At 39.2% G+C, this 25,569-nt stretch overlaps 1 protein-coding gene and 1 long non-coding RNA gene across 2 annotated transcripts in view; one reads left to right on the top strand and one right to left on the bottom strand.

The window, feature by feature from the left end:
• LOC310715918 overlaps positions 1 to 17,578 on the bottom strand; it is a 68,747-nt gene extending 51,169 nt beyond the window's left edge. Inside the window, exon 1 of the long non-coding RNA XR_014530435.1 lies at positions 16,685 to 17,578. This is a non-coding gene — a long non-coding RNA (uncharacterized lncRNA). The remainder of the gene's footprint in view (positions 1 to 16,684) is intronic.
• LOC310715880 (uncharacterized protein) overlaps positions 1 to 25,569 on the top strand; it is a 184,087-nt gene that overhangs the window by 61,454 nt on the left and 97,064 nt on the right. Inside the window, exons 9-10 of the mRNA XM_083522577.1 lie at positions 14,483 to 14,803; positions 15,165 to 15,269. Coding sequence (XP_083378703.1) covers positions 14,483 to 14,803; positions 15,165 to 15,269 — 426 coding nt within the window. The remainder of the gene's footprint in view (positions 1 to 14,482; positions 14,804 to 15,164; positions 15,270 to 25,569) is intronic.

A 25,569-nucleotide genomic window follows, 5' to 3' on the forward strand; every position in this document is an offset into this window, starting at 1 on the left:
ATGAAGACCTGCTTTACATGGCTCGTAATGCTGACTGCACCCCAGGCCTCCTCACCTCACCTACATCAGTACCTGACTTTACTATCACCCTTAGGGCTGATAAAAACAAATGTCCACAAGCACACTTTAAAATCTACACTACACATCTCCCACTAAATGTGGAATGCGATGCTCAAAAAGCACATACCAGACTTATGATGAGGTGTCCACAAACTTTGGCCAACATAGTGTATATGTAACATCTGACCCAGGTAGTCTAACAGGGAATGTGGTTTGACTGTAAGTTGGTGATTGACACTCATGTGCAGAGCCCACAGAATATGGATCAAAGTGTCCTAACAAGGCGTCTGTTCCAGTGTTGCAACAACCCCTTTCTATAGTGTACCTTGAAGTGAAAGTGCCTCTGGCCAGGAAAGATGAGATCTTTGGGCAATTGCATTCCCAGACAAGCACAGCATGCTCATTGCAAACCTTAAACTCCTTTTCCTCTAAGAACTTTTCTCACTTGATTCCTGCTGAAACCAATTTCAAGGTTTTCTTATTTAAAAGTAATTTAGCTCAGACTCTTGTATTGTCCTTGATGCAGACACAGTAACTTGCACTACCTCCTCAGCTTACTTTATCTCTTAAGCTCCACTTCCCTATATCTATACTGCAAATCCAAGGCAATGACATAGATAGTGCCTTCCAATGATACATTCAAGAAAGTCAAACAGAACAGAAAATGCATAAACATCCAAAAGGGTCTTGCAATTTAGCTTCCTGAATTTAGGTGGTAAGGCATAATGCCATCTATGTTTAGCAGGTCTGGTATACACTGCTGATAATAAATGGATTAGCAAAGTCCACACTGGTTGTTAGCCACATCAATAACTGCTTCTGTATTTGAGTCTAATCCAGGATCAATGGGAAGGTCAGATGGTACTGTGGCATGTATATGAGGTAGGTCTCTTGGCAAAGCACAATACACCTTTCCACCTGCCATAACAAACTGTTGCTGGGTGTGAGGGATGATGTTGGTCATATTCTCTCTCTGCTTTATATATAGACTCCACTGCATCATGATATATGTACCACCTGGGTGAACAATGGCATTCGACTCTTCCTCCTCACTAACAGTCAGCTTTATTTGGAGTAGGATCAATATGATGCACAAAGGTACTATCCAATCAACAACTATAGGGCTGATATTAAGTATTCGGCTTATCATTTTCTCTTCCATGATATCAGCCTTTTACTTCAAGCACAGAGCATGGTGATCATAGCCAAAACCCCAGGCATTTTAATTAGCATTGTGATACTGTACAAGTTGAGATATCCTCAAGTAGGAAAGGAGAATCAAATCCTTTATAAAAGTCTTCCAGTCATATATCCTTCTTATCATTTTTTTTTCTTCTATTTGTCATTTCCACAAACTTGTGAACCACCATTCTAACACTTCATGTTGAAGTGCTTTCCTGACTAAAACAGAGAGGAGTCCACTGGCTGAGGTCCTTCACGTCCTGTCCTTGGACCAGCACAGCCCGCTGTAGATAGACTGCAGGTCAAGATGTTTAGTGCAGATGGAACACTCAACTGATCACACCATTTCTTAAATAGCACAATTCTTTCTACAAGCCAGCAGACTTCTCAACATGAAGGTATGGACTACAAATGCGAAAAAACAAATGAACAGATTCATGAATGGTTCAATTCTATTTACACAAAATGTCTGTTTTGCAAAATTGCTACTAAAACTTGTTTACATGTACAGTATTGATTTTTATGGACAATTTGCACAAACCTTCTGTACTGCACTGGTTGGTGCTACAATGTCACTGTGTTTACTGTCTCTTTGTATTGTGTTTTGTTTTGTTTTTTGTACTAAATGTTGCACACATGCACTTTATGTAGTGGCCTAGTTAGTTTTGTGTAGTTTCTTTTTCTATGTTTTTGCTAATTGTTGTCTGATGTAGCACTTTAGCCCTGAGGGAACTGATGTCGAGAAAAATGTTTGAATTAACCTTATCTAGAGTGTGTTTTAATCCAACTAATATCTATCCAATAAATTGACCTAATAATTAATATAGAACCTATTAGATACAATAGAAGCAGCGTGATTAAAACCTATTTTAGCTTATGTGTTTTAATCAGTCTCATGTAGTCTATGTACTCCAAGTATAATTAACAATAGCGATCAGATATTAATAAATAGAGTAGAGTAGAGTCTGACTGGTGTTATGAGTGTGTTGGATAGACAAGAAAGAACAACATACAAGGCTTAAGCATGTTTATTGTGCAGAGAAGAGGTGAGATTTACGATGCTGTTAGTGAAGAATGCTCCTAAAAGATGTCCCAGGATGTCTGTAAGTTGGAGCTGAATAAAAGAAACAAACAGAGATCACAATAACTAAAAACATACAACTAATATGTGCATGTAACAACAAAATTCATAAGCTTACAATCGTTATAGTTGTGAAGCTTAACACATTATGCAACAGTCAGTTCAGATAATATAAATGAAGTATGACCTAGACACTAACATAACCATGTAGAATAATGTAGTTAAACATATACAAATAGACAATTTAAGTAAAATAATATAGATTGATTTAATAAAAATGGAATAGCAAATAGCATTATAAAAGCAGAACACTTACACAGAGTAGATGTAGGGAAGATAAAGTAGGCCACAAAATGGTTGTCCACACATAAAAACCTGAGAGCAGGAGGAAGCGGTGCCTGGCTGTAACACTTTTCTTAAGTGACATAGAGAAAAGGCCGTAAATAAGGGTAATGGGGGAACAGGAAAACCCAAATATGGAATCACAGGAAGGGGACTTTGCTAGGATGAAGAAAATATATTAAAAAAAAAGTAAATGTGTCATGTAACACCAGGGTATAAGAATGAGTGTGTGCAAAGTGTGTGTGCGCTTGATTAAGTTTTTGCTCTTTCTCATCCAAGACTGAAGATTTTTCATTGGCTTTTGAGGTCCATTTTATTTAATTTTATAAGGTTAAGAGTGCTACATTGGGAATTAACTGAAACAAAGAATCCACCCGTGATGTGTCTGCTCAGAGACGGGTTCTGAGTTCCAACAGAACGTTGTTTCGTTTCACTGTGTACCCTCGCAACAACAGAGATACTGGTTCAGACAGGCAGGCTAGGAGTCTTGGGGACAGGAATGATAATGAACTTTATGAAGCACATTCAGATTACTGACTGACAGTGCTACCTGGTCAGTGCAGTCTCTACCATACATGTGTGATGCTGTCTGGTCCTGTTATATTCCTGGTGTTTGCTTTACTGACAGACTTCCTCACATTATTCTCAGCGAGTGAAAGCATTTACTGCTATGACATTGTCCACATTCTATTAGCACTGTTAGCACCAGTGGCAACTTTTATGCTTACATAAGGGATTTTAAGTGAGTGCATAAAATCTCTGTCGCAAGTTCCTAGAGCCAGCCTGTTGGAACTGTGAATCTAGTTTCCTCTCCTAGCATTTCTTCATCTCACTCACTGTTCTTCTGTAATCTGATGGCATGGTTCAGTACTGCTGGATTAAGCCAGGACTCATTGAAGCAAGGCGGTTGAACCTCAACTGCAAACATAAATGTGTATATACGTGGTGAAAGCCAAGGAGCTGTATGAGAAGTTGGACACTAAGGAAGAAGAAAAGGATTTATACCGATTGGCCAGGCAGAGGACACGAGCTGGGAAGAATGTCCTGAAAGTAATAGCAATAAAGGATAGAGATGGATATGTGTTGACTAGTGAGGAGGTTCAGGGTTACACCAGCCACACCTTCCCCAAACGCACCTATCACTCCTAGCAGCTCACCTTCAAACTGAATATCCACACATGGCACTCATCAGCTCGCCTCCTACTTAAGCCCCACTCACCTTCATGTCACCATCGGTTCTACAGTTCACGCTGGAGAACACTCACGGACTTCTCACGCAAGGACTCTCTTGGAGTACTACCTTTCTCAGGATTGTGTGTATTTCTCGGACTTAACCTTTTCATAGGATTACCAGAGCTCATAGGACTTTTATGTACTTTATTGTTTGCTGTTTTTTTACCTATTGGTCTGCTTGTTTCATTAAAACCTCGTTCTACTGAACTTCGGTTTCCGGGAAGTTCTGCTGGCCTGACAAGTAAATTCTATGCAGAGTCAGCCCACGGATGTCTGCTGGACCAGACAACATTCCTGGCAGGGTGCTCAGGGAATGTGCAGAACAGCTAACGGATGTTTTTAACGACATCTTCAATGTCTCCCAGAGCAGCACTGTTGTTCCTACTGTACATGTCTCAAAAAAACGATCATCGTCCCCGTGCCAAAAGAATCTACAGTCTCTGCCTCAATGACCATCGCCCCGTCGCACGTCGTCCCGTCCCATCTACAGTCTCTACGTCGTCCCGTCCCATCTACAGTCTCTGCCTCAATTACCATCGTCCTGTCACTCTCACACCCATCGTGATGAAGTGCTTCGAGACACTTGTCATGAAGCACATCAAGACACAGCATCCACCTTAATTGGACACCATGCAGTATGCATATTGTTCAAACTGTTCCACGGACAATGCTATCTCTATTACCCTCCATCTGGCCCTCACCCAAATGGACAATAAGGACACTTACGTATGAATGCTCTTAATAAACACCTCCCTCTGCAACTGGATCCTGGACTTCCTGACTAGGAGACATCAGTTAATCCGGATCGGGAACAGCATCTCCAGCACCACCACACTGAGCACTGGAGCCCCTCAGGGCTGCATGCTTAGCCCACTGCTGTTCACTCTGCTCACGACTATGTAGCAATGAACAGCTCAAACCACATTATCAAGATCCCCGATGACGATCGTGGTGGGTCTCATCAGCAAGAATGACGAGTCAGCATAGAAAAAGTTAGCAACCCGTCTCTACGTTTTTTATTCGTTGCTTAATGCGGCAGTAGGGTTCTGGAGGAACGTTGTCTTATTTCACTGTGTACTGCATCAGATATATACGGTAGCAATGACAATTAAAACTTCTTGACTTTTTTATTACAGCATATGTGCAAAACATTTTACACAGGCACTTCCTGAGAGGCTTTGCAAGACAAGACGTTGCTGTCTCTTTAAGCACACAAATAGACACTTCACAGCCACCCAGACAGAGAAGTGACTAACATAGTCAATAACTAGATGACTAACACGGCACTTAGAATGAAGATCCTCCTAATTTTCAAATTCTTCCTGATTATAGGTAAGTTCCTAGAGCCAGCCTGTTGGAACTGTGAATCTAGTTTCCTCTCCTAGCATTTCTTCATCTCACTCACTGTTCTTCTGTAATCTGATGGCATGGTTCAGTACTGCTGGATTAAGCCAGGACTCATTGAAGCAAGGCGCTTGAACCTCAACTGCAAACATAAATGTGTATATACGTGGTGAAAGCCAAGGAGCTGTATGAGAAGTTGGACACTAAGGAAGAAGAAAAGGATTTATACCGATTGGCCAGGCAGAGGACACGAGCTGGGAAGAATGTCCTGAAAGTAATAGCAATAAAGGATAGAGATGGATATGTGTTGACTAGTGAGGAGGTTCAGGGTTACACCAGCCACACCTTCCCCACACCTTCACCCAGACAGAGAAGTGACTAACATAGTCAATAACTAGATGACTAACACGGCACTTAGAATGAAGATCCTCCTAATTTTAAAATTCTTCCTGATTATAGGTAAGTTACAACTCTTTGACATATTCATCGTCAACATTAAAACTTTGCACTGATCGACATTAATAGCTGGACAGAACCTTTATCATGAGGTTCCAGGGTTCAGAAATGATCTCCGGGCTGCTGAGTCTTTTTTTTAGTTATTTTTAAAACACAAAGAGGAAGTTATACTGCATTCTTGAGTAAATGTATATGTTCAAGTCAATAAAACTGTAGAATATTTACCCACATCTACTTATTTTAATTATAACATTCACTTAGAAGGGTTTTTCTATCTGTGTAGAGGGTGAGAAACTGACTATAACTTTACATTATGTGTTTAAAGGTCAGGGCTAATGCTTTATCAGTGCAGTCAGTCTGCAGTTTCATCATGTGCAAGATTATAAATTACTATATTGTAAATGCAAGAAACAAAAGTGTGTGCATGCATACATTTGGCAGTGTACAAAGTAATCATGGTGGACATACATGTGGTAAGTGATGCAGAGGTAGATTGGGTCCATTGTATTATAGCATTTGTACAGTGGTGTATGTATATGTGCAAAGTATGCAGAAGTAGTCTGTCGCCATTTTTACATGTGCAATTTTTTCATTCTAATTGGAAGATTTGGTGGACTGTATACATGAGATGTTATCCAATCCAAAATGACTTTGGCAGTGGCGGGCGGTCAGGGCCAGCAAAGCCTTCTCTGCTGGACTAAACACTATCAGAAGCACTGACCTACATTCACAACCTAAATTCTAATATTTGTTCCATTTCTCTTGGCTGCACTGCTTCCAGTATGTGTATGTGGATGTTAGATTTTTTTTTGTCCAATCAGATTTCAGCCTCCATGTGTTGCCATGTCAATCTAATCTGCCCAGGGCCTTCAGTCAATACTGCTGGCCTTTTTAACCAATCAGATTTCATATTTGCCTCACAGGGCATCTAGCTAGCTCAGAATAGAATAGTGGTTGTATTGTAGAGGTTTGGAGTCTTAACTGGGTTTCTTGCTATAGTAAAATGGTTTTCACCCTCCATTTGTGAAATGCCTGTCTCTCTGCAATGCCATGCGTTGTTATATTGCGTTTTTGCATAGTATTGATGGTTTCTATAATTGCGACGTGAAAGTGGTGGTATTAAGAGGTGGAGTAGGTTCCCACTGAAGGCCCTTGTAAGAAAAAATTGAGCAAACGTATTAGACATATCTCTATAAAATATTTGGCTATATGTAAAATTTAATCTGGGTTTGGAATAGAGGCCTTCAGGAACCATCATAACCAATAGAGGCATCCTACATTGAATATTGAATCATACGCAATCTGACATCTTAACATAAAACAAATACAATAGAACATAATACACTGTCAAAAATAGGAAAATTACATACACAAACAGTAAAGTCTTTCATAAACGATGGGAATGTCCTATAGTGATCTTAGAATTGTCTGAAATCTTAACATGGAACACATACAACATAATGTTTGGCCAATAATGAGGAATATAACATACATACATACATACAGTGATCTTAAAAGTTACATCCCAAATTAAACCGGAATAGGAAAAATACGATTCTGGGATATTTTTTATAAACGAATTGCTCTTCTGGTTCGAATGATGTCTGTTGATATGGTCTCGTCTTCACCGAACCAGCAGGAAGTGCTGGTTGTAGCTCTGCATATTCTTGCATCATTCTTGTCACTGGAAAGGACAATGCTACCAGCCGTTCAGCCATCTTTGTTTTGTGATTCTGAAAAACTCAGGGAAACAGAAAGAATTGCCCCCCTCCCCTTTTCACACATAAAAGTTCTCAGTGTATCTGGAGTTTCCTCTGAAAACACTGGGCACATTAACAATAAATAAACATTGAATGGGATGACAGCCCATTACCAAAGCATCACTTAAGTTTAAGGTGTAGCACCTCTAAATGCTGTGGGAGAAGCATTACCTGTTAAAATTCAGCAGTTAACTCTATTCTTTACTGTGGTATTGATGGTGTTACTTGTGGTAGAAATAACCAATACAATTCCACCTTGAGAGATTGGTTCAACATAGTTAACACACACACATTGAATAATCTAATGACTAAACAATTGTTCTATTAGCTCAGTGGTGTCTATGGACATACAAGCATAGACCTTTCCTCTTATCTTAGCTTGTCAGCAGTCACTTTAAAACATGGCTAATAGGACAAAACTTAGCTAGATCATTATCAAATTGTAGTTTAAATCTCCAACATAAGATTACTGATTATGGTTAACATTTACAGCTCTGAAAGGCCTAAATGCTACAATTCTACCCCAAATCCAGTCTTATGCAACAATTTTTAACCACTTTGGTGTAAATGTATTACAGTGCACAGTGCATTAACAACTACAGCATAACAATTAATCTAAATTAATACACAACAGTAGAAACTTTAGCTACATTAGCCTCAATGCACTTGAGCACATTAACAACTGTTCAACACCAGCTAAATTCACATTAGTCTACATCTATGTTTGTTACATGTGTAACTTATAGCATATGTTTCCATAAGAACAACTGCAAGGACTGTAATTTTAACAATATAAGCTTAATTTCAAAGTTGCTTTAAACTCAATATCTTTGTCGGGAATCTTTGTCGGGACCGAAAGGCATAAAATGCAGTAAGTCGTTAACCAAGGCAACATTAGCAAACAGAGTTTTTACTCTTAGGGGACAGCTAACCATTTTACTACAGACCCCATAGCCTTATTGAATACTGCTGTGAGTTCACATAAAGTTTCTTTTAGATGCACAGTTACCTGATCTGGGTTATCAGAATGCATATTTCTGCATCGAAGGAAATAGGGTGGTGGACGTCTCTTTCCTAAAGACCAGCATTTGTGGACTATGTGGCCAATCTTGTGGCAAAAGGAACAAAATTTACTTTGCTTATGATGCAACTTCAATTGCTCACATTCTTCCGTGGTTTTAAAATCTGGATTCTCAACACCTAGTGCCGATACAGGATGAGACGTTTTTGAACTAGAATTACTACTGTAAAACTGTATCATCTTAGTAATAATGTCATTGTATTCAGATAAATGTGTCACATGCATTGCTATAGCAGAGTGGGTGAGGGGATCACATTTCTTAATCAAGGCAGATTTGAATCTGACATTATTCTGAGTAATATCAGGATTGCCACTGAAAGTTTTAAACGCATCAAATAATCGCTCAGAAAATGCCACTGGTCAGCTATTTTATCCCAGTTAACTGACATCAGCCCTAACACTTCAAGCAGTGCCTGTTTCCTTTCAAACTCATTTGCAGTTCTGTCCTTTACTTTCTTAGTTAAGGCTCCAGACAAGGTGTCAGGCAAACAAAGGGTTAACAAAATGCATGTGTCACCATCCGTACATTTGTAAATGTCGGCATATCGTTCCAGGTTTTTCAGAAAATCTAAGGGATCCTGATTTACAGGATTAAATTTCCCAATATTCTTAATCACGGTTTCTAATTCATTGGGGCTGACCAGAGTCGAGACCATTGGCTCCTCCCCTCCTTTATTAGCTCTCACAGTCGTAGTTACATGAATTGGTGCTACTGGAAATCTAACTGTAAAGTCAGAGTCTTTACTATTAAGTAACTGAGACTCTCTCTCCGAACCCTCATTACTGTCTTTCTGCAAATTTTATATTCCCGGAACTCCGTTACACGATGCAACATCTATCAACCTTTTACTGGGATTTTCCTCAATTCTGCCATTCTTTATCAGAAACTGACAGGCAGCATTAGATTCCTCCAAATCATTAAACAAGGATTCAACAGATGATTTGAGCATACTGTTGTTAGTTTTCAGAAATGCGATCTCTTTCTGCATTCTGTCCTTTTCTTCTTTTCAGTGATTTGGTAATTTTTTGTATAAATGTCTCCGATACTGACTCTAGAAAGAAGTTGCTTATTTTCAGACTCAAGCTCATCTAACTTCCTCCTGGTTACCTTATAGGAGGCAAAAACTCCCTGAAGGGCATTTGCAATTTTTCCTTGTTTGTTCCTAGGCATTTTAGGATAAGTTTCAAACTTAGAAACAGCCCATTCATAAGGCTTATCACTAACCTTCTCTATTCCATCAAACATCCCTTGTGAGCCGTGTTTAGTGATGTACTTAATAATCAGCTCTTCCATTTCCAAAATACTCCAAAGTTACAACTAACCGTTATGTAGATACTTTAAGATACCTGTTAGTCTATTTATTCACCGTAACAATAGTTGTTAAACGTCAGCAATATAACACAAACAGTTATAAATGCAACACTGTCACAATACAAGACAAAACCACACTATGTGTTTAAAACAGTGTCACAGTCTGTCGGACAAAACAGTTATTACCGCGTTTTTCCCAACTACACGTTATCTAGTTGCCTAAAATAGCCGTGAGTCTATTTACCGATTAAACCTCTGAAATAATTCAAACTAACTGTTCAAAATATTACACTGTCACAGTACCGCATTATAACCTGAACCAGTGTACTTAGCCACAGTACTTCGGGCTTAAAACATGAGTTTAAAACAGTGTCACAGTCTGTCGGACAAAACAGTTATTACCGCGTTTTTCCCAACTACACGTTATCTAGTTGCCTAAAAATAGCCGTGAGTCTATTTACCGATTAAACCTCTGAAATAATTCAAACTAACTGTTCAAAATATTACACTGTCACAGTACCGCATTATAACCTGAACCAGTGTACTTAGCCACAGTACTTCGGGCTTAAAACATGAGTTTAAAACAGTGTCACAGTGCGTCGGACAACCACAGTACTTCGGGTTACTGTTATAAACTTTACAGAGCCGCTGTGCGTCGCGCTCTTTACACTACTACCAGTTTCACGTACGTCAGAAACTGTAATAGTACTCTCACAGAAAGTTTAAATTACTTTAAAAACTTATAAACTTAAGCACTTTGCTTCAGTTACTTTGAAAACAATAAAATTCCAATACAACTCTGCCACCACACTACGTCAGGCTGATTCAGTTCTGTTAGAATCTTACTCAGAAATGTACAGAATAGGCTTAAGAACTCCTCCTGCTTATACTGAATAAACTAAATATTTTTCTTGCCCCTAAACTCTTTCTTTTCTAGGTTTTTTAAACGAGGGGGTTCCCTGAAATAAAATAAAAGCATAGAAGAAGTACCTTTCCCCGCTTTTTTTTTTTCGGAAATCCCTCCTGGCTGGCTCGCCAATGTAAGAAAAAATGATGAGGACAACGACGATCGTAATTAAGAAGTTTATAACAGCGTAGCAGTGACAAAATACACGAAGCACTTTGGGTTCATCGGAGTCAAAAAGAACCCAGAGCAAACTCTGCCCAGATATTTTATATTGTTCTTCCCCTTTGAAGTATAGACCGGAGTTATCCTTTAAATGTAAATTAAATATAGGACATGCGTTAGGAAACAATAGGGCTGGGGAAGACCATTCTTGGGGACAGAGGTTAGCAGGTGGTAATCACCGGTATTCGCACCTTCGCTGCTGCCAGCCCCCAAGCAGGTCAGGAAGGGGTATTGTGTGAATGATAATCATGGTCTCAGATACCTTTTGGTTAGAGATAGTCCTTGGGGCTTGCTGCTTCTCCCAGACTGATTAAATTAAGTCTATGATTCTGATTGATACAACTAAAATTCTACATAACTACTTTTGTGAAATGTAAGCCGTTTTGCGGATGAGCTTATTTTGATATAGCGTGGGGTGGAATCTGGGTTGAGGCAGTCTGTAATTCTTACACCCGGGTACCAAATGCATGTCCCGCCACTGCTTTTTTAGTGGCAGTTCAGTTCAGTAGGTCTTTATTTGTTTCCCAAAAGTAATTCGGTGGCAGCATACAAGAATATCAATACACAAGACAACTGAAACACATAATTCTAACACACAATTTCTCCAACTTCCCGTGGGCTCACCACCTGCAGGAGGGACCGCAAGGGACGGTGCTGTGAGGATTGGGCAGCAGTCGAAGGCGGGGGCCTGCTTAGACTGCTGCCCCCGCGACCCGAATTATGGATAAGCGGGAGAAAATGAATGAATGAATGAATTTCTCCAAAATATATTTATCTTAAATTTTAAAACTTTATAGTTGAGGGGATAAATAAATGTCTAAAACTATTACTAGAATTTCAGCACTGCATGCCAGAAGGAAGGAGGTGAAACTCTTGATACAGTACATAGGGTGGGAATGATCTAACACAATGCTTTGGGCTTTACCCAAAACTAGTCTATTGTATAACTGGGCCATCATCATCTGCTTTCCCGCTGTAATTGTAATTCTTGTCAAGGCAGTGATCATAGGGAATTAGGGAGAGTTACTAACGGTGATGCTGGGATAATCTCGAAGGTGTGTATAATCCTTATATCATGTATAATCTGTAAAGAGAGTATAATCCATAAAACGGGGAAAATCCGTAAAGCGGGTATAATCCATACAGCGAGTATAATTCACAGGATTGGAAAACAGAGCATGAACCAGCGAGAAATGCTGGCAGTCTGGAATTGGGAAAATCACATAACATGAATAGTAGATCCGACCGCGAATGAGGTCGGAACGGGAGCTTATAAAGGGGAATGGGAAGGAGGAACAGGTGCTGGTGATTTTCGCCGGGAGAGGCTGCGAGAGAGCCTCGGAGGGAGGCGTGGCAGTATGATTCCTGACATTACTCCCACTTTCAGGGGCAGCACCTGATGCCCCAAACCCACCTTCTCCAGGTGGGCCAGGGCACTCTGATGAGGGTCTCGCCACCCGTCCAGGGTTGAAGGAGGAGGCCCGGAAGAGGGAGGCCTTGTATCGGGCCGCACCACCAAAGACCGGAGGAAGTATCAAATTTAAAAAACCTGTGGCAACCTGTGCCAAAACTGCATCTGAACTGATCCATTTAAACTAATTCTATTAATTATTTTCCTACTATCCTGACCGGTGCATCCCCTCCCAAACAGAACGTCTCTAAGTTACCATCGTTCACCCTTTTTGTAGCTTTCAGGTTTACACATCGTGGCCCGCCGATGACGTCTCGACTTGCCTATTGGCCGGATTTTACACATGATTCAGAGCGTGAACAACACGAGGCATTCCCAAAGCGTTTCAATGCAGCTCGAGTTCCAGAAAGGGAACTAAAATTACATCTGTTACTTTATCAATGTCCAAGCTGGAGTCCATAAAAAAAGGCTAATCTCTACTTTCCATACACTATGGAAACTTAGCGTAGCATCTTGACACCAATCTTTCCTTTTGATTAACCCGACTTTTTCATGTTTCAGGACAGTTTTATATGTTGGTACAAGTAACACCATATTATGATCTGAGGTTCCAACCATAGTTTACCAAGTGACTTGTAAGCTCTTTTAATCAATCCATAACACAGATTTAAAAGTGTATCCTTATATGTTGGGCAGGTTACATACTGGTTAAAGTGACCCAATGATTTCTTCAATGTGCAATTATTAAAATCGGCAAGAATAAAACTGGGTGTGTCAGGAGATGTGGACTGAAATTCGTGAACCACATGTTCAGTCTTTCTTGCCGCATTGTCCTCATTTGCTTGGGAATGAATGTAAACTTTGAATGTGACAAACAGCTGAGGAAACTCTCGAGGGAAATTCTGAGGTCTTAATGACACAGTCAACAACTTAATATTTTTAGTGCACACTTTCTCCTCAATCAACACTTATTTGGACCGATTCTTTCTAATCTACACACATAACCCACCTCCATGCACTTAACCATTTACCCTCGATTCCTGGTCCATGTGCACAGGCACTCCGAAATCATCCAGTCATAGGCTCGAATCTAAATCCCCTTTGCAGAGCCAAGTTTCTGTGAGTGCTATCACACAAATGACCTTTGATTTTGGCCTAAAGCTCATAATTTTTTTCCAGTAATGACTGCATATTTGAAAAAATTATTGTAAGAAGAAGAATTTAAGAAGGACTATTAAATTAAAGAGAGATTATTACTTACTCCCAAGTTAGGATATCCTCATTCCACAGTTTGCTTTATGCTGTTGAGCTTATACAATTGTTAAAGAAATTCCCAGAAATACTGAATTATTGTCGAGTCCTTAGGTGATTCAAACAAACACATACTCAGGTGAATCAAAGTCATTCATTCATTTTCTCCCGCTCTAAGCAGGCCCCCGCCTTCAACTGCTGCCCAATCCTCACAGCACCGTCCCTTACGGTCCCTCCTGCAGGTGGTGAGCCCACGGGAAGGCGGCCCCATGTCACTCCAACGTCACGGACCTTGATATTTCCCTCGTAAAGGATGAATCAAAGTCAATAAAACAATTACACCCATTTCCTCCGTTAACTCCCTTTCAATTTTCTTTTTTTTTTTTGCAAATGCCAACATGGTGGTCCTTTATTAAGCAGGTGGGAACTGAGTCTTGTGCAAAAGTCGAAATTAATACATCTGAAAATAAATCAGCTATGAGCAGGTTCTGAATACCTGTCTAGGGATGTTGTCTGGGCTGGCTTATCTCCCAATAGTCTGCAAATAAAGCTTTGAATGGTGGGTTCTGTGTGTTCCTACATGCCAAGTTTACTCAGTGATTTGTTAGGAATTGTAAGGAAATAGGCAAAGAATAAATGGAACTCAAGTGTAATGTGCTTTTGTGCTTATTTAAAATATATGTATTGCTTCATTTATGTATTTTGTTGTACCTGGATCTTCTTTTACTCTTGTCACAATGTTTGAACTTAAATATTCCAGTAAACTGATGTTTATTTTGGTTTTATACATTACACAATCATCCTGGATCACATTTCATTCCACTCTGTTTCATTCTCCAGCTGGATCTGATGCTGTAACTACAGTAACTGGATACAGAGGAAGATCAGTTCAGATTAAATGTCACTATGAATCTGGATATGAAAAGAACAACAAGTATCTCTGCAGAGGTGAATGTCCCCATTGGCCTGCAATCAAAGACGTTCCTGTTCAGTCTGGATCTCCTGCTGAAGACACCAGATTCTCTCTGTACGACGACACAACAGCCAAAATCTTCACCGTCACCATCACTGATCTGAGAGCAGAGGATGCAAACACTTACTGGTGTGTGGTACAGCAGCCAGGGCCTAATATTTACACAAAGCTTCAACTGCTGGTTGTTGGTGAGTGTTTCACAGAGGAGACTAAAAAATTTAACACAATAATTCACTGATTATAAACACATTACAATTTAGAGATTATTAAAGCACAGTCGGCTTTATTTGAGTTGGTAACTTGTTCTCTAACTCTCTAATAGTATAAATATGAGCGTAGCTATAGATCAGTAAACTGTGAATTGAAGACACTTGGTGATATAAGATGGATTGGCATTTATTAATGTGCACATAAGAGAATCAGCCAAAAAAAAAAAAACACCGTTGCCTGAAATTAATAAATAAGGTTTAGACATTGGAACATAAACCTAAAAGCTGTGAACTATCTGAAGAGAAGAGCCTTCATTGATCCTGTTTTTCATTCTCTCAGATGATCCTGCCAGAAGTTCTGTCTCACCATCTACACACACCACATACTCAGCTTCACCACATATCACAAGTCCATCAGTGCACACTGAAACACCTCCAGCTACTGGTAAGAACTTTCGCCCTGAGCTCTTCTTTATTATATTTCTGTCATGTCATTCATCATATATCACTTTTTTCAGTTACTGCATTAGAGAAGGTTGAACACAAAGCCACTGCTCGCTCGACCAATGGTATGTAGACCTGCATCCACACTGTAAATGAGTCATATATATATATATAATGTTTACAGGTTGAACAGTTGCAAAAAGCATTTTACTAGATGTTAAACTCTGTATGAATGTGTATGTGACAAAATAAATTTAAGTCTAAGATAAAAGCCAGAGAACACATCGGCACTCACCTTCTGTTTATAATATTTCATGCCATTGCATGAGCATGTACCTCACATCACAGTTCTGCTCAGCACTTTGATCAGTAATAAAAACACAAACCCTTGGCTATCAAAAAATAAAGATAAAAAGTTTGTGTTCTTGGTGTTTTTAACCCACTCAGTTCTGACATGTAGGCTGCTTTCACACATCACAGCTTCTACTGAAAATATGAAGCACGGTATAACAGCGTTTAAATGTCTGTCCCCATATTTTATTTAGTTTGTATATTTTGTTCTTTTGTTGACATTTATATCCTGTCCAGATGTTCCAGGGTTAACTACCTACCTCCTGCTCAGCACAGGTGCAGTGGTGTTCACTGTTGGTGTGATGATAGCAATCTACTGCAAGAGAAATCGCCCAGGTAAAAAAACGTTCATTTTCAAACTTCATGATGACCTGCTTAACTGTTGCTGGTCTTTGTACCCAAAAATAAAGACAACAGTAACTCACTTCACACAGTCACACCAATAACACACACCTCTTATACATTAACTAATGAGGCAATGGCACAGCATTTTTTATTTATTTAAACCAAACATAAAGGTTTTCTTCCATCAATCTTCACCTAATAAACTATTATTTACATTTAAAGCCAACATTCAACTTTATAATCTCAGTGCTTCATTTTTATTTCAATACATTGAAGTTTGCAATCAAACTTTGTCTCCCTGCTCAATGTCACTGCAGGTCGTGGAACGATGAGACAATCTTCCAAAGAGGTACAAACTAATGATTTCCTCCTTTCCTTTCACTTCACTTATAAATATTTTAATGTTTTTTTTTTACTGTTTCAGACAAGTGATGTTTATGAAAATAGCCCAAATTTTAATTCTCCTTAAGAAACAGTAAACACCAATTTACCCAAATCTGAATCCAAGACTCCAGACCCAACCACCGAGCAGTCAGACACAATCTACCAGAATTCATCCAATACTGATAATCAATCAGATTCAGTCTACCAGAATCTGACAGTCACAAAAAACAAATAAGATTAAGATCAGATTAAAATGCTGGTGCAGTGTTTTTTCCCCAGCAGATGTTTTGCCTCTGCGTTACTCACTTGCTATCATTTATTTTTTTACTGTTTAACTCAATATCTTCTTTAAATAATTACACAACATCTGATGCCAAGCCTGCATGTAACAATGCTGTATACTAAAGCATACTTTACCGTATACTAATGTCTGTGGTTTGTCAAGAAATTAGTTTTATTGTTTTTATTAATCATTTCTTTAAATTCATTGCATATTACAACCAAATTCCAAAAAGGTTGGGACGCTGTGCGAAATGTAAATAAAAGCAGAATGCAATGATTTGCAAATCTCATAAACCCATATTTTATTCACAGTGAAACATAGAAAACATATCACGTGTTTAAATTGAGGAAATGAACCATTTTAAGGAAGAAATAAGATCATTTTGAATTTGAATACTGAAACATCTCAACGTCTCAAAAAAAGTTGGGACGGGGCAACAAAAGTTTGGAAAAAGTTAATGTTATTAAAATGAAACAGTTGGAGAAATATTTTGCTACTAATGAGGCACATAATGTTATGGCTGATTGGTGTATATGCTCAACAGTGCTGAGTGGTGTATTATACAAACTATATATAAAAGAGACATTACTTACACACACCCACATCCTACAGTCTTTCCTGATGTCTATACAGTCAGAGCCAGAGGTAAACCTGACAATCCTGCCCAAGCTGAGTGGATCCGTTACAAGTTATTCCTGCTTTTAAATCCTTGCCAGGAATATTTCCATCATTAAATCCTCATGCTATAATTCAAAACCAAGATTGTTGTTGATTGTTGTTCTTCCAATGACTTAATAGAACTTTTGAATGCCCCATTTGCAAAGGACCATTTTCATGGTCTATAGATTTGCTGTTGGCTGGTCTATAAAAGAGCTTTACAACATTTTTTGTTTACTTAGCATAATAAATGAGAATTTAAATATATTCTGGTTGAGAATAAAATGGTTCTGCGCTTCCACTTTCTCTCTCATTGTGTTTGTAATTGACCATGGAGAACACTGGTGTTTTGCTCATGACTCATACTCCGTCAGTAGGGGTCACAGTAGGGGTCATAAACTATTACATTAAGCAGTGACACTACGCTGCATGCAAGTTTATATTGATGCAGCTGTTAGTGAGGCACAATCACGAACAGTAAATCTAATTCACTTAAATAACACAAAAAAAAAAAAACAGTGAAAACTGGAATATTTTTTATGTAAAATCTACATTGTGCACAAACTCATGGACTTTGAGGATATAAAATGGGAGATTACAGTTTGCAGTGCAACTTTACTGTTAATTAGTTTAGTACCAGAAATATCTAGAACAGGGGTCATCAACCTTTTTGAAACTTAGAGCTACTTTATTGGTACCGATTAATGTAAAGGGCTTCCAGTTTGATACACACTTCTGAAATAACACATTTGCTCAATTTACCTTTAATTAAATGTTATTATTAATAATTAATGATATTCATGTGAAGACACTGATCATGTTAATGATTTCTCACAATAATTTTCAACAATGATTTAACAAGGTAGGAAACAGATAAATATCAATATGCAAAACGTAATTTATATAACTTATTCATTAATTCATTTATTCATTTTCTCCCGCTTATCCGTAATTCGGGTCGCGGGGGCAGCAGTCCAAGCAGGCCCCCGCCTTCGACTGCTGCCCAATCCTCACAGCACCGTCCCTTACGGTTCCTCCTGCAGGTGGTGAGCCCACGGGAAGGCGGCCCCACGTCACTCCGACGTCACGGACCTTGATATTTCCCTCGTAAGGGACCCCCGGAGCATAGAGGGTTAAGGGCCTTGCTCAAGGGCCCAAGAGTTATATAACTTATATAAAACTTGCACTTCACACTTGCATTAGTATGAAGTTATATATATTTATATAAGTTTATATAACTTATATAAACTTATATAAATATATATAACTTCATACTAATGCAAGTGTGATTTAAAAAAGAATCGCAACAAAAATTTGAAATGCAGCTCACTGGAAAGTGGCACTATGGTGGGCAATTTTTTAGAAAAGGCCCACAGGCGACTCATGTGGTCCGCTGGTGACATTGTTGGCGACCCCTGATCTAGAATGTGAGAAAGTTTTTTACAGCAGCTGTGCAGTTCACACAGCCACTTCCTGGGTGTTTTTCTGTCTCCAGAAGTGGAAGTGAACATGACAGTGCACAGGCAACCAGGCAGTATATGTGTGTATGCTATTTAAAATACCTGCAGTGGTAAAATAGATGCTGAGCTTTATTTTGATCATATATGTTCCACCATCGTCTGCTGATAATAACCATATGAAGATGATCAGCGTCTGCTGGTTGAAATAGGCGAGTGTTACACAGAGAAAGAATCTCACAACAATTCACTGATTATAAACATCACATTATTAACATTTTAAGCTCACACATACATCATCACCACCATCGTCATCATCACCATTGTCATCATCATCAACAGCAGCAGGAGGTATGGACTTTTTGCCTGAACTACCCTTCATCACATTTCTCTCACACTGTTTACGTCTTCCTTTTTAATTTCATCTAATCCACTAACCGATGCTAAAGACCCAACCATCGCTTCTGCACCTCAGTGTGTATGTACAAAATGTGATCCTTTATATAAATATTCTACATGAGACAGAGAGCACTGATTAAACCACTACAAGAGCAATGACATCAGATATCGTATTAATGGTATTGTGGTAGATATTAGAAGCATGTTGCTAAATCCTGTGGTTTAGCAATAGGCAGGAAGTGACAAGCCTTAATTCACCAACACTGCATTATTTTCTTTCAACTTGAAGCAATTTAACACAAAGCAATGTCTGTTGTGCTTCTCCTCACTGTGGTCAAATACACTGCAAAATAAATCAATGTATAAAAGAACTGTTGACAATAAGTGTACATGAGGGAAATAAATGACAAGACAGAAATGGAGACATGGGAAAGTAGAAAAATGAGAAAACTGTTGTGCTGTAACAGTGTGAGGTGATATGCAGTGCTCCAGCAGCTTATAACAAGAATATAATTCTGGTTTAAAATCCAGACCAATGATTTCCTTAATATTAAAGTTATACTGTACATATACGGGTTGACTTTTCATTAATATCCACCTTCTTCAAATTTAAACTCATCCCAGTTGAGTGCACAATGTGAAACGGTATTGAGGTGTATACAGTTCACTTTCAAACAAGCTTTACATTGGTTTTATTTATTTTTATACCACACCATACCACACACGTACACTTTATGGACACTTTATACCACACCATACTGCACACGGACACTTTATGGACACTTTATACCACACCATACTGCACACAGACACTTTATGGATACTTTATACCACACCATACTGCACACGGACACTTTATGGATACTTTATACCACACCATACTGCACACGGACACTTTATGGATACTTTATACCACACCATACTGCACACGGACACTTTATGGACACTTTATACCACACCATACTGCACACAGACACTTTATGGACACTTTATACCACACCATACTGCACACGGACACTTTATGGATACTTTATACCACACCATACTGCACACGGACACTTTATGGACACTTTATACCACACCATACTGCACACGGACACTTTATGGACACTTTATACCACACCATACTGCACACGGACACTTTATGGATACTTTATACCACACCATACTGCACACGGACACTTTATGGACACTTTATACCCCACCATACCGCACACGGACACTTTATGGGCACTTTATACCACACCATACTGCACACGGACACTTTATGGACACTTTATACCCCACCATACCGCACACGGACACTTTATGGGCAACCCACCACTAAAATTGTCTATTGTTTACACTTTGTTACACATTGTTTACTGTTTTACTGTCTACTGCCATAAGAATTTTTTTTATATACATTTTTCTCTTTGTTTTACATACATATCTTTATATATACTTTATATCTTATATTATTATATTTTATTTTATATAGTTTTTTTATACTTTATACTTATTTATCTGCTTCTTTTCTTTTTCCCCATCCTATTCCCCTCATGCCGGACCGTCGTATAAAGCATTTCACTGCATGTCGTACCCTGTATGTATGTGTATGTGATGAATATCATTTGATTTTTGAATTCTTTTATTATTTTTTTTTTTTAAATGCAGAAAGAAATCTATATCAAAGAATGGAGCCCTAGAGGAATGCTGTGTTTTCGGAGAATTTTACCCAGTGAACAAAAAGAGAAATCTTGTATATATTATAGTTTTTAGATCATTTTCAGACATTGTTTTTTCTCTATTAAAGAATGCATATCCAAAATAGTTCAGTTTCAGCCAAATAAATGAACCATTCCCAAACTGAAGACCACAACATCAACCACATCTGCATTTTTAGTTTCACTTTACTCGTGTGCACACATACAATTGTCTCATAAATGTGTTTAATTTTCAGAATATCCAAATTCCACAATCATCATTGGCGTGTCTGTGGTTCTTGTGCTGCTGCTCGTTGCCTTTTTAATAGCTGTTGCTGTACAGAAGAAAAAGAAGACCAGAGGTACTGCAAACACTCATAACATTAAATCAGATCATTTATTTAAACTCAGATTAGTATAAATATGAATGCATTGTAAATTTACTGCATGATTCCCTCATTGAGAAAATAATATTGGCAGAAATGTACATCCGAGCCGTGCGAGAAACGCTGAATTTCTGACCATTAACACCTATGATAGTAGAATAAAGCAAAGTAAAGCACCACACATGACAAAATAATGGGTGGTCATTTAAAAAAAATATATATATTATTATATATTTATATATTCTATTATATGATTTTATTTATTAATTAATTTTTATTCAAAAACGAATAAACAACTTTTAAACAAAACATTACAACTAGGGGGCTCTGCTAGATGGCAAGACTCACTGCCTTCCACGGCAAAAGTAACATTTCCTGCTAAGTAAGATTTGTGTTGGGACCCCGAGGGACCCCAATCCCAATATAGCCCTCTAATGTACATGTATGTAGTACTTAAAGACAAAAAGTTCACTGGTTTGTATATTTTTTCATATTTTAATTACTTTATGTAAATTGGCAGCCCTACGTCCAGAGAAGTTTCCAAACAGCTCCTTAAACCTCCATATGGTGAATTTTTCTTTTATATAATAGTTTAAAAAAGAAAGAAAGAAAGAAAGAAAGAAAGAAAGAAAGAAAGAAAGAAAGAAAGAAAGAAAGAAAGAAAGAAAGAAAGAAAGAAAGAAAGAAAGAAAGAAAGGTTGAGGTAACTGTCAGACCAGAGCTTGAACTGGGCTCATCACAGTGAGAGAGTAACTTTCTAGTGGAAAATCACAGGGGAGGTGATGATCACAGGTGTGGAGAGAGAGAGAGATTCAGGCACAGTGATAAAAATGACAAGAGTTTATTTGAGCAGGGAAAAAGGGGAAAAGGGCAAAAAGGGAAAAATGTATGCCTCAAAAGAAAGACACCAACAATACTAAACGCAGAAACATGGTGGGAATAAGAAACACAAGCACTAGACAAAAACAATAACAAAGGAAATAAGCTGGCTTAAACAGTCCATGAGGAGGGAAAACTGAGAAAGTGGAGCAATAGCGGCAACTAGTGGTGACAGTGGGAAGAACCCTAACAGTAATCAATCGCATGTATCTTATTAAACCAGACATATACTGTACATTAGATGGCATGGTGCTGTAATTTAGATATAAATTGCAATGTGAATTGTAATTATAAGAAAACCCCTGGCTGTAGTCAAGGTGAAGACTTGACTTTGTCCCCCACATATTCTAATATTTAAATACTTATGATGATACAGAAATGGGTGAGTTGTTGATGATGTGACCATTTTGATGAGAAAGCTGAGAGGAAAATTGCCTTTAATCTGTTTTACTTGAGAAAAGATCATTAAGAATTTAATTTCTATGTAAATGCATGTTTATGTTTTTAGGTAAATGATTACAGTTGATATTCCTTCTTGTGCTCAGGTTCCATGTCCTGTTTATGAAAATAAATACAGCAGCAGTATTTTCACTCTACTGTACAACTTCCCTCAGCCCCGTCTGAGATTTACTCCAACTCCAATTGGGAACGCGCCCGAGTGTTCACACTCTAAAATAATGTGTGTAATCAGTCAAAAATTGGAAGCTGGCCATCACCGGTGAGGTGACATCACGACCAGAAAGTATAAAACGCATATCGAGTGAAAGCAGCGGCAGCTTCTGGTTGTTCACGAAGCGCTCTGTCTGTATATTTATATGTAGCAGAATGGTTTGATGTCATCTAGTCAGCTGAGGCTGATTATGCTCATTTACCTGCCTATAAAGTAATTTAGGGTTGTGTTGTGTGGGCATTTGCTCTTTGTCCGCGAGCGAGCCGCCATACTTCTGGGTTTACGTGCGGATAGTGGCAAGGTAGGAGCTGTTGGCAGGCAATGTTTTGTAATATTATGGTCTATCACACTGGGTCTTTATAAAATTATTTCATTTAAGGGTGGACTGAGGAGCTTTGTGGGGAAGCCGCTAAGTGTTTAGGAAGACGTGCTTAATAAACATCTGCATCCGTGCCTCATGAGTCGTTGTACAGGTATGTGTTGAAGCTGACGTTATTATCGACGATATATGGGCTTTAACAATCAGCTGATTAAAGTGTGTTTTCCCTATTTAAGGTGCGGGTCAATGTGCAAGGGACGTTACAGTGGGCTGCTGCTGTAGTGGGCTGCTATAGTGGGCTGCTATAGTGGGCTTTTCGCTTGCTGTGTGGCTTTCCTGCGCTATGTGCATCGTTTATACCGCTTTGATGTTGGCTTGACTGTCTGCTTTTTCCGACTGCAGCTGCTCCACGCTACAGCATCTGTGCTCTGTGTTGCCTGCTTCGCTGGGTTCAGCTGGACATTCCTGTTCCTGTTCTCTGGAGCTCCATGTTACTTCCATTTGGCACCAACTGATTAACATTTTGCTGCTCTTGTATGCTAACAGTTTCTTGTTGCAGCATATAACTACCTGCAGGATCAGCTGGACCGGGGGCATGGTGCTTATTTCCAACGGTAGTGTGAGTAACTGATTTAGAAGTGGCGTGTTACAGGGTAGTCATTACCTGATTTTTTGTGTTGTGATTTAATCATTTATTTTTGCATTAGCTTCATTATTTTGTTTGTTTTCCTAACCTTATCGGGTTGAGGTTTCCCTACTTAAATGGGAATCCATTTCTTTTGATTTCTATTATTTTGATTAGTTTGAATTTGTGGTATGTTCTTTTTGTTTTCTTATTAAGTGTAGTGATTTTTCGAATTTCTTTTGTATCTGTTAAGTGCCTTTCCTCTGTTCACGTGCCTCTGTACGGATCTAGTAACGAGCAGTTTTTGGGCTGTTGACTGTGTCGAGAGCCAGGCTGTTGTAATGCGATGCTAGTTTTAATTTGTGTTTTAAATTACTTTTCTGTCTTCTCTTTTGCCTTCAGGAGTATATAAAGCTCAAATACCACTGACTGACACACTCACTCATCATGAAATCTCAAAAACCACTGAACGGATTGCAATGAAATTTGGAACATACCTTCCTCTTGGGTCTTAGGTGCTCACTAAGAAAGGGTTTTGAAAAAATTCCCCCTGGATCGCGGCTAACTCGCGAAAAACGCGATTTCTCACGCATTGTAAATTCTTTGAAATAACATTACGGATCCTAATGAAACTTAGTACATTGTTTCTTATTAGATGTTAGATGCACAATAAAAATTAATTTCAAAGTAGTTTGCCCTGTATCGCTACTACAAAGGGGTAGTACGTTATTTGTTGACGTTACGTTCTGATCTCTGATCATCCAGTTCTGCTCAGTGCTTACTGCTTATTTCCATATTGCTTAGCGTTCTGCCTTCCGTAGCGAAGCACGGGTACTTTCCGGTAGTATATATATATATATATATATATATATATATATATATATATATATATATATATATATAGCACGCTAGTCGGTTCTCGAGAGAGCCAGCTGCATGTCAATGCAATCGCTTGCGCTCTTCACGGTTCTCTCGCTGAGGCGGAGCGGTGCGGCAGTTCCTGGGGCTCACAAATCGACCTCACAGAGGGTTTTGAGATGGGCTTGTCCCTTTTCTTCAACCTTACCTGCTTGGTCCACCACTCGCTCCCAGGCTACCACCTCGGTGGATAGACCATTCTCCCCTCCAGAGCTCCCTCCATGAGGAGGTCATATGCAGCCAGGTGGCGTCTGTTCTGCTCATGGTGTGAGCACCACCAGCTAAATCCAGTCCACTGCCCGGTTGGTTCAGTGCTGGATTTCCTCCAGGGACAGTTCACCAAGGGGTTGGCTCCGTCCACCCTAAATGTCTACGTGTCCGCCATTATGGCTTATCACGCCCCCGTGGCCAGGCACCCGATGGTAACGTTTTTTTCCCCGGCACCTGGAGGCTGAGGACCCTGGTACAAACTAGAGTGCTTGGGTGGGACCTGGCCATCATTTGGGGGCTCTGTCTTAGCCATTCTCTAGTTGAGGCATCTTGGAGGCATCTTTCAATCAAGACAGCGTTCTTGTTGGCCATCTGCTCTATCAAGAGTGTAGGATACCTGCAAGCCCTTACTGTGGCCCCCCTCCTTCCTGGTGTTTACCCCATGTATGGCTTGTGCCTTCCTGTACCCCCGTATGCCGTAAGATTACAGGCATTCTATCCTCCTCCGTTCCAGGCCCCAGACTAGGAGAAACTGAATCGGCTCTGTCCAGTGCACGCATTGGACACCTACGTTCGCAGGAAAGGTCCTTGGAGAAAGACCAAGAGAGGCCTCCCTGCTAATAAGCAGACTCTGAGCAGGTGAATTGTTGATGCTATCACATCTTCTTATGAGTCTTCTGGTCTCCCTGCTCCCTTCAGGGTCAGAGCTCACTCCACTCCATGTGGCTGCCTC

This window comes from Silurus aristotelis (genome assembly GCF_946808225.1).
Source record: "Silurus aristotelis genome assembly, chromosome: 20".
NCBI classification, from domain to species: domain Eukaryota; kingdom Metazoa; phylum Chordata; class Actinopteri; order Siluriformes; family Siluridae; genus Silurus; species Silurus aristotelis.